Here is a 14,281-nt window from a genome sequence, read left to right on the forward strand (position 1 = left end):
CTGTCTTTCCGGGTCACAATGTAGTAAGAATAGCTAGGGCTGAAAAAATACACCCTTGCCACTGTCTTAAACTTTCTCCTGAACTAAGGACTTGAAACACAGACTGTACATTACAGAGAAACATAGACTGTACATTACAGAATTAATTTTATCTTTATCTTTATCTTGGATAATTCTTGGGATTCAAATTGAATTTCAAAGTGGAAGGTCCTGATGTTCAAGTTTCAAATAACTGGTCCACTTGAAGAGTACCCAACATCCACAGTAAAGTGATAAGGAAATTGGTTAAAGATCCTGGACTCGAATAAAAATTTCTGAAGACAGAAATTGATGGTCTCTGACCACATTATGAAGAATATCAAAGTACTAGCATGAGGAAAGTCAAATATCTTATTTGTTTTAAAAACTGGACTATACTTATGTCCAAACAAAGTTTGAATAACCTATTAGAAGCTTCATTCCAGGGCATGAAATTAGTACCATGTCAACTTTGTTTTCATATACTGTTACTGATTATCGAAAGTATTACTGAAATGTAAACCATTCTCCAAAAACATACACTGACAAATGAAGTAATCAGTTTTACCCATGATTCCTCACAAATTTTGAACAATATGGTCCATAGACACTTCAGACCATGACAATTCCGAGAGTATATATGGACATTTCAAAACGTACATGTATGTCTGAACAATGTGAACATAAACAGAGCTGACAAAAAGACAGATGATATGAATTTATGTTTCTTCAGAAGTGTTTCAAGTTTCACCTGTCCATACCTGTTAACCCTCCAGCACATTAGGCCAGAAACTCCAGCATTCAAAAACTTCTCCCACATAAATTACAGTGACTGGGATTAAAATTTAGCCAATGGGATGATGAATGGGATCCTTCACTTCAATGGGACATTTTAAATTTCAATGGGCCATTTAAAAAAAAAACATAGGACAAAATTTGGAATAGCAAAAATGGCCAGCTAGACATAGATATTGAAGACCACATGTAGCATAAACAAACTTTAATTTACACTGCAGATCAAATGTTTATTAAGTGTTAACATGTCAATAAATTGTGACATCAGATCACTTTTCTTTTCTGTTGTTTGAGTTTTTATACTAATGTATTGCCTAGTGCTTTAAGCCTACAGAACCCCCCAATCCCCGCATTAGTCTGACACTAACTTGGCTAAGTAGTTTATCACAAATGATAGGTAAGAGTCTATTTTTTATTTGGCTGCAATCAAATTTGGAATTTTGTTGGTGTGCTTTAGGACCAGGTAATATGACTGCACCATCAATATTTTCAATAGGGGGTTCATAATCATGTCCAGCTGCCAAGGAGTAATCAAAGGAACCAAGGTTATAGTGGTAATTAAAAGAATGTAATCCAGGGACAAAGACTAGACATGGAAAACAGACATACACAACAAAGAACATAAAGTAACTAAAATCATACATACAAAGTAACTAAAATAAATGAGCAACTCGGCCTCCACTAAAAACTGGGAGCATGGACCAGGTGCACCGGTAGGGTAAGCATCCTCTGCTTTTCTAGAAACACCCACCGAGTTGCTCATAAAAAGTCAAGTCCAGGGTAGACAAACGAGGAAAGGAAAACTGACCTGTTGAATAAATCAGTTTTCATGGTGCTGATGGATACACCATAACGATCCACGAGTTCATGATGACGACCATAAAACTTCTGTAGTGATAACTTCAATCTTGCAGTAACATAACCCTGTTCTAGAAGCCTATTTGTTAGAGTTCTAGCGCGATACAAAAAGTCTGTGTAGTTTCGGCAAGCTCTGGCATAATGTATGAGTTGTGATATGAACATTCCATACGCAGGAGCCGAAGGGATGTTGCCACAGATGAAAGGAAATTTGACAATTCTGAATGAAAAGTCATCACGTTTGTCGTAAAGTTTGGTCAATAGTTTTCCTTTACCATCGATTAGTTAGTTTCTATAACAGTTTGTAACTCAGTTTGATCCTGGTTACCATCTCTAATATTTTCTTTAGGCTTTGAAAAAGATAACTTCTTCTGTTTTGGGTCTAGCTTGAAAATGTCTCTGCCGGCATTTTCAATTTCAAATGAAACTGTGGCCAGTAAACACTTTTCTGATATTATCAAATTATTTAAATTCTTTAAAACAATGTTTATCGTTCTTTCAAACGCTAAACGATCAAGAATATGTAATCTCAAAAATCAACAAATAATAGTTTCATTCACTAGTCCTAAAATCCCCATGAAAATGTGGCGATCTAAACATCCGCCTGCAGCGAAAAAAATATTGTTAAAGGACATGTTCATGACTTTTTAACCGTCACAGGTAGCAGACAACACTCCTCATTCAATGATGGAAACTTAATGCGTGCACATGACGCAACACATTAGTCACTCAATGCACTATTCCAATCACTGAAAGTACAATACAAAATCAAAAAACATTCTAGCAAAAGACCATCTGCAGATAAAATAATGCGAGCATTTGCACATTCTTTCATTAAAATCCTTGTAAAAAGTTAAAAAACTGTTGTAGTTTCCACATGTTTGTAATTCATTTGTTGATTAAAGTACTTACATTTCCCATTTACATGAAAATTGGGGATTGAGCTAAAACAAATGCTTCAACTTCTACATTTATCCAAAAATATTTTAATCTGCTAAGCTCATTTATTAATATTTAACATCTAGACACAGTTCATCAAACAGATTAAAGGGTTATTAAATTGTATACATCTTTGTAATTGGTCTTTTATTATCTTACTAATTAATTACCAAGGACCCAAAGACAGATAAACACTCCTGTAAAAACAAAAACAGAAACTCTTTCAATAGGAACATTTGGAATGTCAAGTATAGGACACTTCCATCTTTCACATGAAACCGAAACATCCTAGGTTGGACTTGAACAATGATTACATGTATACAATGTGCTTTTTTATGTGACACAAGACTTGACATGTTTTGATAATGAAACAAGTTAGAGTGTTTTAAAATGAAACCACAATCAACTGGTCAAAGTTGTTTAATGTAAATGTTGCATTGCAAGAACAATAAACGTTATTCAGGATTTTTTATACATGTACAAATCATTTTTAGTGTGAAAAAGTTTGTCATGCAAAATTTCCCATATAAAAGAGGTGAAACATTGAAGATATCCAACATACCCATTCTGTGAGGTTAATAGGTATGTCTGTCTTATATAAAATGAACTTTTAGCAATATAGGTATAATAAGTGAGAAGGCCTGGGGGAGTATCATATTACAACAAACCTTTGATGTTTTTGTGCAATGTCTGAAATATTTTGAAACATTTTGTCAAAGGTACCATACCTCACAGACAACGGGAGTGAAAGGTGACAGGAAAGGGGCGATGCTCTGGTTTAAAAATGTATATATGAACATGCAGTTCTAGTGTCGTAGTGAACACCCTTTATTTTTACACTCTTTTTCAGCTGCTCAAAATTGAAATAGTCAATAAAGAAATGTTTCTACCTTTCCCAGAATGATTGGAGCCGTGGTTTCCCATTATGACACCTGTTGCAGCATGAAGTAAGCACTGTCAGCCACAAGAAAGCACATGAAAATACTTGGCACAGTGGTGACAGATTGCAGGAAGTCTACTTCAAAGAAATGTCGCTTACGACTTTGTAAAAAAATTGGCGGATGGCCGTTATAATTTGAAAAATTGAATATGTTACAATAATTTCCATTTAAAAATGTTCTTAGTATCATATTGTTACGATATTGAATAAGAAAAACTGTTTAATTAACTTATTTACGACAGATACTTTATATTTTCGATGTTGTAAGAGTTGTAGATCTACCCAAGGACCAAAAAATTTAAATATTGGATCTGTGACTCCCATCTCAACTGTAGTCCTGTGTGCATATGAAAGAAATACTTTGGTCTAAAATTGGCATGTGTAACTTTTAGTTGCTACTTTTTTGTCGGTAAGTCTCTTTCCTATGGTGATGACACTGAACGAAAATAGCTCTATAATGCCCAAATTTGGTCAAGCCAAGTTATTGTTGAATGGGGTGTTGACTGTTGTTGTATTGCCACAATGTACCACTGTCTGGTGACTGTATAGAAGAATTGCATGGTTCGACACTTATAGAAGTCCTATTGTCCTATACCTACCTTTTTTTATAATTGATAGATAGTCTTTGCATGGGCAAACTAAATTAATTCTTAAAATTTTATTAGTCTGAAGGACAGGACTACAAAATAATTTTGAGGACTGACTTATTTATCTTTCAGATAGTCACTACCTAGTAAGAAATGTGTTAAATTCTGAATTATTTCAGCACATCATTCTAAGTGCGCAATTGATCTAAAAGATTGCCTCTATTACTCTGTGAATCTGGTGATAACTTATAACATTTCTGTGATGATCGGAATTTGCATTTAGTATTGAACTGAACCTGTGAAGATGTGGCATTAATATTTAGTAGCCAAAGTATTTATGTTGTATTGCAAAAATATTGGTTGCTTGGATATAAATTGTCATTTGGACAAAAACATAAATATATATCATACTGAGGAAACAGTGGCAGGGATAAAAATTAGCAGTACATGTAACCCATGGCTGCTAGATTTTGAGCTGCACTACCAAACATTTGGGTAAAATTTTGTTGAACATATAGAAGATTAAACCTGGGTGGATTTTGAAGTTTCAGTCAATATTAATTTTAGAACTCAAAGTGGGAGGTTAATTTTTAAATCATCATAATTTTTTCATTAAAAGGTCATGACTAGTGTTTCAATAACAATATTCAACTTTCTTTATTATCTAGTTCTTAACTCAGCTGGGCAAAAGGGTCATGCACAGGGAGCTTCCTCCACTATCAAATATACAGCCCTTCTAGTATATAACCATGGAAAGGGACTGGGTGATCCCAGATTTGGGAATGCCTGGCTTCACATAAGATCAAATATATCGCTATTTACTGCTCATCAATCACTTGACAAATGATAAATCTAATGAATAAACACAGATATCACCATCAAGTACTTCTAAGGATTTGAACATTCAAACTCCATATTTCTACAATCGCTTGGACTGAAAGTGAAACTATTGCTACCTTGACATCACTAGACAGACAATAAAAAGCATGAAAAATTCATGTTTCTGGTGATATCGCAGTTTTAAAGTACTTCTCAGTCTAAGAATCAGGCAAAATGTGAATAAGTTGTGGCATATGAAGGAAAAAATTTTCCACCCATTCCCTGATTCTTACACAGAATGGTACTTTGCAGCAATTGTAGAAATATGGAGGTTGAATGTTCATTGTAGAAAGATGGAGTTTGAATGTTCAAATCATTGTGTTAATTTAATTAGAAGTATTTGATGGTGATACCTAAGTTTGTTCATTATACATGGTATAGTCATCATTTGTCAAGTGATTGCTGAGCAGTAATTGGTGATATATATATTCAATTTTATTTGAAAAAAAATGAATTGAAGCCAGGCCCCTCCCCCCAAATCTGAGACCACCCTTTTTGTGGTTATATACTAGTGGGGCTGCATATTTTGATAGTGAAAGCAAGCCCCTGTTGGCCATGTGAGCTATTGCCATCGCTGTGTGTCTGTTGTTGTCATCCTTCAACATCTGTAAACTTTTTCAAATATCTTCCTCTCTGAATATTCTTAACAATCTTTATGTGGAGATATTGATCTGTCGAAAAACATGGTCACCATTACTAAAAATTTAGGATTTGTAGAAATATCTCAAAAACCAGTGGGTTAAGCCAAATTTTCACAGGGTAAAGTTGATAAGCACATTGAGACAGACCTATGCCAAAATTTTCATAAAGATCTGTCGATCAATGTTAGAGTTATTGCCCTTGAAGTGTAAAAAAAATTATTATTTATTTTATAATATGAAAACCAGGTAGATAGCTAAGATGCTTTCTATTTATTAAGTTATTCTTGTGACAATATTAATGTACAGTAGGGTCAAAAGTCCTGGTTTAGAAAGCTAAAAAGACAATTATTGAGCAGGTGAGCAATTCAGGCTCTCTAGAGCTTCTAGTTTTATCAACCTTATCATTGCTTTATACTTCATACTCCTGATTCGTTTCCAGAAATTTTTTGGACTAATAATAATCAGATCCTTAAATTTTGCACTTGTCCACAAAATGGCTTCCTTCAGGAGTATATTTCATTTTATAAGTTGTAAATCTGGCTGTTGTTTAAAACTGTGGATCTTAAATGTTTGTTTACTTGTACAGGCAAGTGTATTCACTATGTTAAATAAAATTTACTTATTATGGTATGGTGTGAACCAAACTCTTGTCAAAAGGTCCTATAATTGAAGCAGTGAACTTGTTAATTAGCCATACTGTAATCTTAATTTACTGTAATTGTTTAATGTAATACATCAGATCTGGACAGCGAAATTAAATGTTTGACATTTACCTAGCTGTAATATTTTTTTGAATGGCCATGGGTTTTTGATGTTATGTGTCGGAGGACAAAAGACATTGGAAACAACTTCTAAAAATGGGAAGTTTGACCCTCTCAGTTGTAGGTTTACTTGCATGCCAAAAAAATCCTCAGCAAACAATGTAGGTCATGATTATTTGCACTAGCACACAGGTATAAAAAACAAAACAAATATTGGAATATGTGGAAGGAATATTATTATCTTGGGTAAACAGCAATTTATTAGCTGCGAAACATAGCTCTATTTTTTTTTGTATTTTTGAACGTCTAGATCACAAAATATAAAAAAAAAGATCAAGAGCTACGATTTCGCAGCTAACAATATATATGATAGACTACAAGTTCTATGCAGAATAAATTCAAGTAAAAAAAATGTGTGTTGCCTAACTGACACCAGTATTGTTGATTTGCTCCCAATTTGTACTCCTATTTGTTGATCAATGTTTTTTTTTCAAAGTGTGATAGCCCCAATCAGCTGTTACATTTTTTTCAACAATAAAAACATGACAATAATTTCTGATTTTTCAGCATACAACACTTATTTATTCAAAGTGCGGTTAAAATTGACATGATGATTAAGAGAGTAAATTTGTAAGCAACTCTATTATCACGATACATGTATTTATAAAACATTGAAGTATATGACTGTAGATTTCACTTTAGAACTGAAAATGTTTCCTTGACTATTTTAGGAATGTTTAAATTTATGTGCTGCCTGTATTTTTAGTTCAGTCCTGTCTCAGTACCAACCATAAACATATCAGTTATCTACAAACAAATTAAATATTGTGTGCTCCAAATGGCATCCATTACAAATTTTGACAAGGCTATAAAGTATCTATTTGCTTTCTTGAAAAGGTTATGGATTTGTTGGTTGTTGTGACTGTCATCGCTGCAACATTGATTGTAACATACATTGTGGTACAACTTCTCAAAGGAAAATGTCACAGTACTGTTACATTAGAAGGAAAGACTGTCATTGTTACAGGAGCCAATACAGGTACCATACTTAATCGTTCATGGGCAGAGGTTAAAATTAGTTGTAGTCTGATAAATGCAACCCTTGATTTCTGACCTAGAACCCTTAAAATTTCATTTACCAAAGTCCTTGACCTTCAACCTTCATGGATACTTAAAATTATTAACAGTCATTAAAGGCTGTACAGATACAGAACTTCTCCTACATCAATTATCAGGAACATGTACTTATGAAAAAGAACCCAGAAAACCTTGCATGAAAACTATAAATGAATATATATTTAATTTAGATTAGAACTTGCCACATACATTAACGAACTGAATTTTATATTATTATTGTGTATTATGTAGAGTATTACAAAGTATGTGGAAGAACATATGTATACCCCTTTTAAGGCTTGTCAAATGTGGAAATAAATTTGTTACTTTTTATGACTAAAAAAACCAAACATTTTGCTTGTTTTATTTACAAAGGCATAGGATATGAGACTGCTTTAGATTTTGCCAGAAGGAAAAGTCACCTCATTTTAGCATGTCGGTCTAAGGAAAGGGGAGATTCAGCAAGGAAGAAAATTATTGCAGAATCTGGAAGTGAAAATGTCTACGTTAGAATTTTAGATCTTAGTTCAATGGCATCTGTCAGGAAATTTGTCGAAGAATTTTTACAAGATGAAGACAGACTTGATGTTTTAGTGAACAACGCTGCCGTGTCAGGTAGGTGGGGATGGGTTCATGTGTGTTGGTAGTGGGCGTTAACCTGCATGCCCTTCATTGAATAGTGCAGATTGTACAGGTTATACTTTCATAAAACCAGAGAAGGGATTTGTGCAAGGATACCAACCCTGTCATATATATGGAAAATGAGCTAGTTGCCCAATCCTTAACCAAAGAAAAATAAAATAGAAAAAAAGAATCATCGATAAGTAAACTTAAAGTGGACAGTTGTCAGCATCATTTTTCATTTCGACATTAAATAAACAAAATTACAAATGACCCATGAAATCACCAATACCCTTGATTGGATTACTAGTATGCAGAGAGTGTTACCTCATATTACATTGGTAGTTTTAACTCAAAACCTTTTATGGGGAAAAAAAACAGTGTAATTACTGACTTTTTTTAGGTCTGCCAAGAACCTTAACTGAAGAAGGATTAGAGTACACCTATGCTACAAATTATCATGGTCCATTTCTACTGACAAATTTGTTATTAGGTAAGTGAGTACAACTTCTAGACAATTATATTTACACTACTTCCATTCTTTCTGCTTTCAGCTTCTTTGAAAGATTTTTTATTTCCTGTTTTGCAAAGTAGAGAGTGGATGGTCAGGATATTTGGAATCATACAAACAGTTCTATAAAACAAACCACAAGAGGGCAGTCCTTGCATTCATTAAGAAGCTGTGTTCACACTAAGTCAGGAATCAATCACTTGATTTTAATTGGTTAGGGCTATATGTATACACAACAATAAGTGCCGCACATGAGAATCATTTGATAATCTTATGAATCGTGCATGATATGATAATCATATGTTTTAAGTTTTCACAAACATATGATTATCATATGTTTTCAAGCCAACACATGAGAATCATAATCATATGTAAATAATAATATGATAGTATCATATGATTACCACATGAATCAATCACCAAATGTTTATATTTACAGACCGTAGTTGTGTAGAATCAAATTGAAAAATATAGAGGAAGAATTTCTCTGTAAAGCATTCATGATTTTCATATGTTTTGTGACTCCCATCTTTTCATAATTTCATTAAACACTCCTTAAAATGTCATTTGAGAAGTTTTATGAAATCCTTGTTATTTTTTCTGGGTTTTTTAATAAATAAAACCTTTTAAGGCAAAATTTATGGAAAATCAAGAGAAATCCATTTCCCACCAAAGATTTAAATGCTTATTTATCATAAATGTGTTCACAGACCCATCAATTGTTTCTACTTATATTGTTCTAGCATGAAAGATTCTAGAAGTTTTACAACCCTATGAAACCCTAGTGATTCTTCAACAGAGCAGTCAACATCCTGACATTTTCAGAAACATAATGCCTGTCTTAAGCAAATAAGACCTGAAGTGTTATCATATTATTATCAATCTGTATAATCTGATCAAATTAATTAGTCTCAAAGTGGAGGTAGAAATAAGAAAATATGTCAAGTAGACAAACTTAAATGGTCCAGAGTGATGTAAACTATTATACAGAGAAAAAAACAACCAAAACTAGATTGCCTAGCTGGCCAGTTCTGGTTGGCTTTGACTTTCTTGTCATGAAATTTACTTGCTGCAGACCAGATGAAGAGTGCTTTGGTTTAGTTTGGTTTAATTGTTGTTAATCATATTTTCAGACATTATGAAAAGAACACCAAATAGCAGGATAGTGAATGTTTCATCAATAGTTAACATATTTGGAAATGCTAGTTTCACTACCCTTAACGGAGAAAACTTTCAGATTGCCAGAGTTTACTATGACACAAAGCTATTGAATATTTTATTTACAAAGGAGCTAGCAAGAAGATTAGATGGAACCAGTAAGTAGAAATACTGTTAATTTAATTATTATACGACCAACGACATGTATAATGGCTTTGTAATCCTCCATTTTGTTTTCTGTTTACCGACACTTGGTTTTTGTGCAATAATTTGAATATTTGTTGATTGATATTTATAAATTTTACTGCAAAATTCTAAATTACAAAAGGAAGATTGGCATTGATTTTGGGGGTTGTGGCTGTACTATTTTGAAAATATGGACCAAAAAGGGACAAACAAACTATATCACTCCAGTAAGACAAGCCATATTATGGTATACTGGTGTCTGTCTGTCAGTTGTTCATACTTTGCCCCATAAATCAAAAATGCAGCAACTAATTTTAGTAACACTTAGTTGAATTGTTAATTTTGATTAAGTGGGGGCTGTTCTGTTTTTTATTGGTTTCAGATTTTTCATTTTTTAGTTACAGGGCTTTATTTATGAAAAAAATGTGGTGATTTTCTGTTTTCAGAACATAACTCAAAATCTCATGCAGCAATTTTAATGAAATTTTGATGAATTGTTTATTTATATTATGAAAGATGTCTTTCAGTTTTTGAACTACCTTTTTATTGTTTTTTAATTTCTGATTTTTCGTTTTTGAGTTCAACAGATTTACATAAAAGGGGAGCGTTGGCAATATTTGTGCAATAACCTGAAAATGCTTTAAGCAAATTTCATGAAACTTTGTTGAATAGTTCAATTTTGATAGTGTAAGCTCCCTTTTGATTTTTACATATTTTGGAGTTTACATTTTTGAGTAATTGGACTTCATTCATACAAAGATGGGACAATTTCTCATTTTTGGACTTTTACTAAAAAAAATCTTTCACCAAATGCCATGACATTGTGAATTGTTTATTCCTTTTGATCTAGGGTTTTAATTTTATTTACAATGTATCATAACCTACAGAAACAAAATCTGAAATTTATAGAAAGCACTTTGTCTGTTCATGTTTTCTTTTAAGAGTCTTATTGCAAGTACTTATGTTATTTGACCAATTCCATTCTTGTCAAAATATTGTCTTATGTTAAACATTTAATCAAAATAAAAATTGAGAGATGTATCAAACTTAAATTTTGCGTCCACAATTGCCCCATCTGTTCATGATTTAACCCCTGTGGGAATATCTAGCTGTGTTTTGTAAAGCATTTTATTTTTTTCTCACCCTGGTTTGACTGTGTATTTCAGGTGTTACAACCCACTTTTTGCACCCTGGTTTCAGGTTTGACTGTACATTTCAGGTGTTACAACCCACTGTTTACACCCTAATTACAGGTTTTACTGTATATTTCAGGTGTTACAACCCACTGTTTACACCCTAAATACAGGTTTGACTGTGCATTTCAGATGTTAGAACCAAAAGTTTTCACACTGGTTTCAGGTTTGACTGTATTAAGAAAATGTTGCAACCCACTGTTTAAACCTGGATTACAGGTGTCACAACCTTCTGTTTAGACCTGGATTACAGGTGTTACAAACTTCTGTTTAGACCTTTGTAACAGGTTTGACTTTATTTAATTGATGATCAGGTTTGACTGTATATTTTAGGTGTAACAACTTACTGTTTACATCCAGGATCTGTTAGAACAGAACTAATGAGACATGTACCTGCAGTTATCAGGATAGCTTTCCAGCTAATGGGACTTATATTCTTTAAGGTAAATGTACTTAATTTGACTTATATTAATCTACCAATCTTTTAATGATTGTATTTTATGATTATTTTCTGAAGACTGCAAAGTGTAATTATCCAGAATAAGGAATTTAAATGCTAAAACTGACTGATCCTAACTCCGCCCAATCATTCAACAGAGTTTCATGAAAATTTGTAGTGCAGGTAGGTTTTGTATGTGGATGTACATGAATGTAAGGTCATTTGTAAGGAAATCTCAATTGAAACCTTGCTACAAGTTTTGTACTGATCGTAGCTGTTTTTCTGGTCCCTGCCTTGAAAACTGTAAAAGATATAGAGAAACTTTCTATTGTTAACTTTAAAGATTCATGCAAAATGTGATTCATGGGTGAAAAGCCTATACATTTTTGATATTTTTGTTTGAATTGTCATAGTAAACTAAAATTGACATTTGGTTTTTCATATAACCTGTGTTCTAAGGAGACAAAATTATATAGAATGCACTGTAGATTTTCAAAATTAAGGGAGATAACTCTGTAAATGACTCTCAAATAGAATAGAATCTTTTGGATTTTCATTGTTGATTATCTTCTAAGATTGAAATGAATAATTACACATTTCATAATATAGACCCATAAAAGAACTTAATTTCAAAAATAAAAATATGTAGCCTTTTTTGGGGTGTGTCACATTTTTCAGATTTTGCATGATTCTTACAAAGTCTACTAATTAAATCATAAAAATTAGACCACCATTGTTACTAGGGTAAAAAAAATAGTTTTTGTTTTTGTTGTGTTAGCTAAGCAGTTAACAGTAATTATTGAGTGGGATTTCCATCTTACCAGATGAGTGATACTGGCTGTTTTGAGCTTCTATTTATACCATATCACAGCCAAATGTACCACATATGATAATCATATGGTGCTCAGTTTATATGATAATCATATGTAAATTTTGGCTTGGAAACATGTGCATGTTTGTGAAAAAACTGATTATCATATCTCACACATTACATATGCAATCCATATGGTTCTCATATTTTGCACTTTGCCTGCATACTGTTTGAAAGATTTACTGAGTGACCCTAGCCAGTTCAATTTTTTAATAGTCATGTCATATTCTACAATTCATTTTCTGTTTCACTAGACATGTAAGGAAGGTGCCCAGACCACAGTCTACTGTGCCGTGAGTGAGGAGGTCAAAGATGAATCAGGGAATTATTACATGGACTGCCAGTCTTACGAACACTCCATGTACATTAGCAAACAGGCATATGACGAGGGGTTGTGTAAAAAGATCTGGGAGGTTACAGAAACTTTGACAGAGTTAAATTATTAGTACAACATACAGATTTGTCTACCGGTAGTTAAGTTTAAAAAATCCTTGCATTGTTTCATTATTTTCTGCTTGCAAGGTTTTGCTGTGGAATTTTCTAACTCTATCTAGACTGATTTGAAGTTGGTTTAGGTGACCATTTTAGGAATGAAAGAAAAAAAACCAACTCATTCCTCTAAATTTAACTATTTTTTGCAGCAACAGGTTGAAGGCAATCAAGTCAGGTTAAAGACTGTCAAGTTTTCATGTTTTTTTTTTTTTATTTTGTTCAGTCCGGGTACTTTTTATATATCTGTTATTTTCTTACTAGTTCAACTTTTTTTTGGACAATTTTCAAATATATATTGTAATGAGTGACAACTTGCACTAAATATAAATATGGTTAACTTATATTTCATAAGGTGTGTTAAAACCTAGTTGTATTCTAGTTAAAGGTAACAGGGTAGTAACTGCAGGCACACAATGGTACAGTTCCATGGAATTACCTTAAAATTACCTGGAAATTGTCTTAACCAAACCCCTTGCAGACAAATTCTGTGTGTTATTGACACAAATTCAGAATAGATTGAATTTGAAATTCACAGACTTTATAATATGTCTGGTTTAGATAGGTTTATGGTTCAGTCAAAGTTTAGTTTAGACAGGACTTTCTACTAATTTGTTTGGACAGGTTCTGATTAAATCGGTGATTGGTGTTGAAAGGTTTCTGAATAAATTACAGTTGGTTTAGATATGTTTGTGGACAGATTTATGATTAGTTTAGACAGATTTTTTGGTTAGTTATGACCTGGTTTAGACAGATTTTTGGTGAGTTGTGACCTAGTAGAGACAGATTTTTGGTTAGTTATGACCTGGTTTAGACAGATTTTTGGTGAGTTGTGACCTAGTAGAGACAGATTTTTGATTAGTTATGGCCTTGTTTAGGCAGATTTTTTATTAATTGTGGCCTGGTTTATACATGTTTTTGATTAGTGATGACCTGGTTTAGACAGATATTTGAGTAGTTGTGGCCTGGATTAGACAGGTTTTTGATTAGTTATGACATGGTTTAGACAGGGTTTTTGTTAGTTCAGTGGTTGTTTTAGACAGGTTTCACTAAATTACAGTGGATTTTCCCACAATGCATCAGTTGTATGAAAGTTGCTTTGTCTGCAAAGCAGGATTGTTAAGTTAGCATTCCAAAGAGTATTTATTGCTATTGTATTTTTTTTTATTGTGCGTGATATTGATTTAATTAAGGTCATTTAATTTATTAATTCTTAAATCTCAGGTTACTTTTTTCGTTTAACTGATGAGGTATGCATGACACTTATTTTACCAGAAAA

The 14,281-nt window shown here is 32.8% G+C and overlaps 2 protein-coding genes across 2 annotated transcripts in view; one reads left to right on the plus strand and one right to left on the minus strand.

Moving 5' to 3' along the window:
* Positions 1-3,648, minus strand: part of LOC148620580 (protein neuralized-like) — a 47,579-nt gene extending 43,931 nt beyond the window's left edge. Inside the window, exon 1 of the mRNA XM_088574256.1 lies at positions 3,501-3,648. Coding sequence (XP_088430382.1) covers positions 3,501-3,534 — 34 coding nt within the window. The 5' untranslated portion in view covers positions 3,535-3,648. The remainder of the gene's footprint in view (positions 1-3,500) is intronic.
* A 173-nt stretch (positions 3,649-3,821) lies between these two features.
* Positions 3,822-14,281, plus strand: LOC148620581 (retinol dehydrogenase 11-like). Its single transcript, XM_088574258.1, has 7 exons — positions 3,822-3,959; positions 7,316-7,457; positions 7,910-8,149; positions 8,559-8,648; positions 9,800-9,982; positions 11,537-11,646; positions 12,768-14,281. The coding sequence occupies exons 2-7, from the start codon at positions 7,319-7,321 to the stop codon at positions 12,957-12,959; spliced, it is 954 nt and encodes a 317-aa protein (XP_088430384.1). The 5' UTR covers positions 3,822-3,959; positions 7,316-7,318; the 3' UTR covers positions 12,960-14,281.

The sequence above is a fragment of the Perna viridis genome, chromosome 3, assembly GCF_037379345.1.
Source record: "Perna viridis isolate PV_CMFRI_1.1 ecotype Kerala chromosome 3, ASM3737934v1, whole genome shotgun sequence".
In the NCBI taxonomy this organism is placed as follows: Eukaryota; Metazoa; Mollusca; class Bivalvia; order Mytilida; family Mytilidae; genus Perna; species Perna viridis.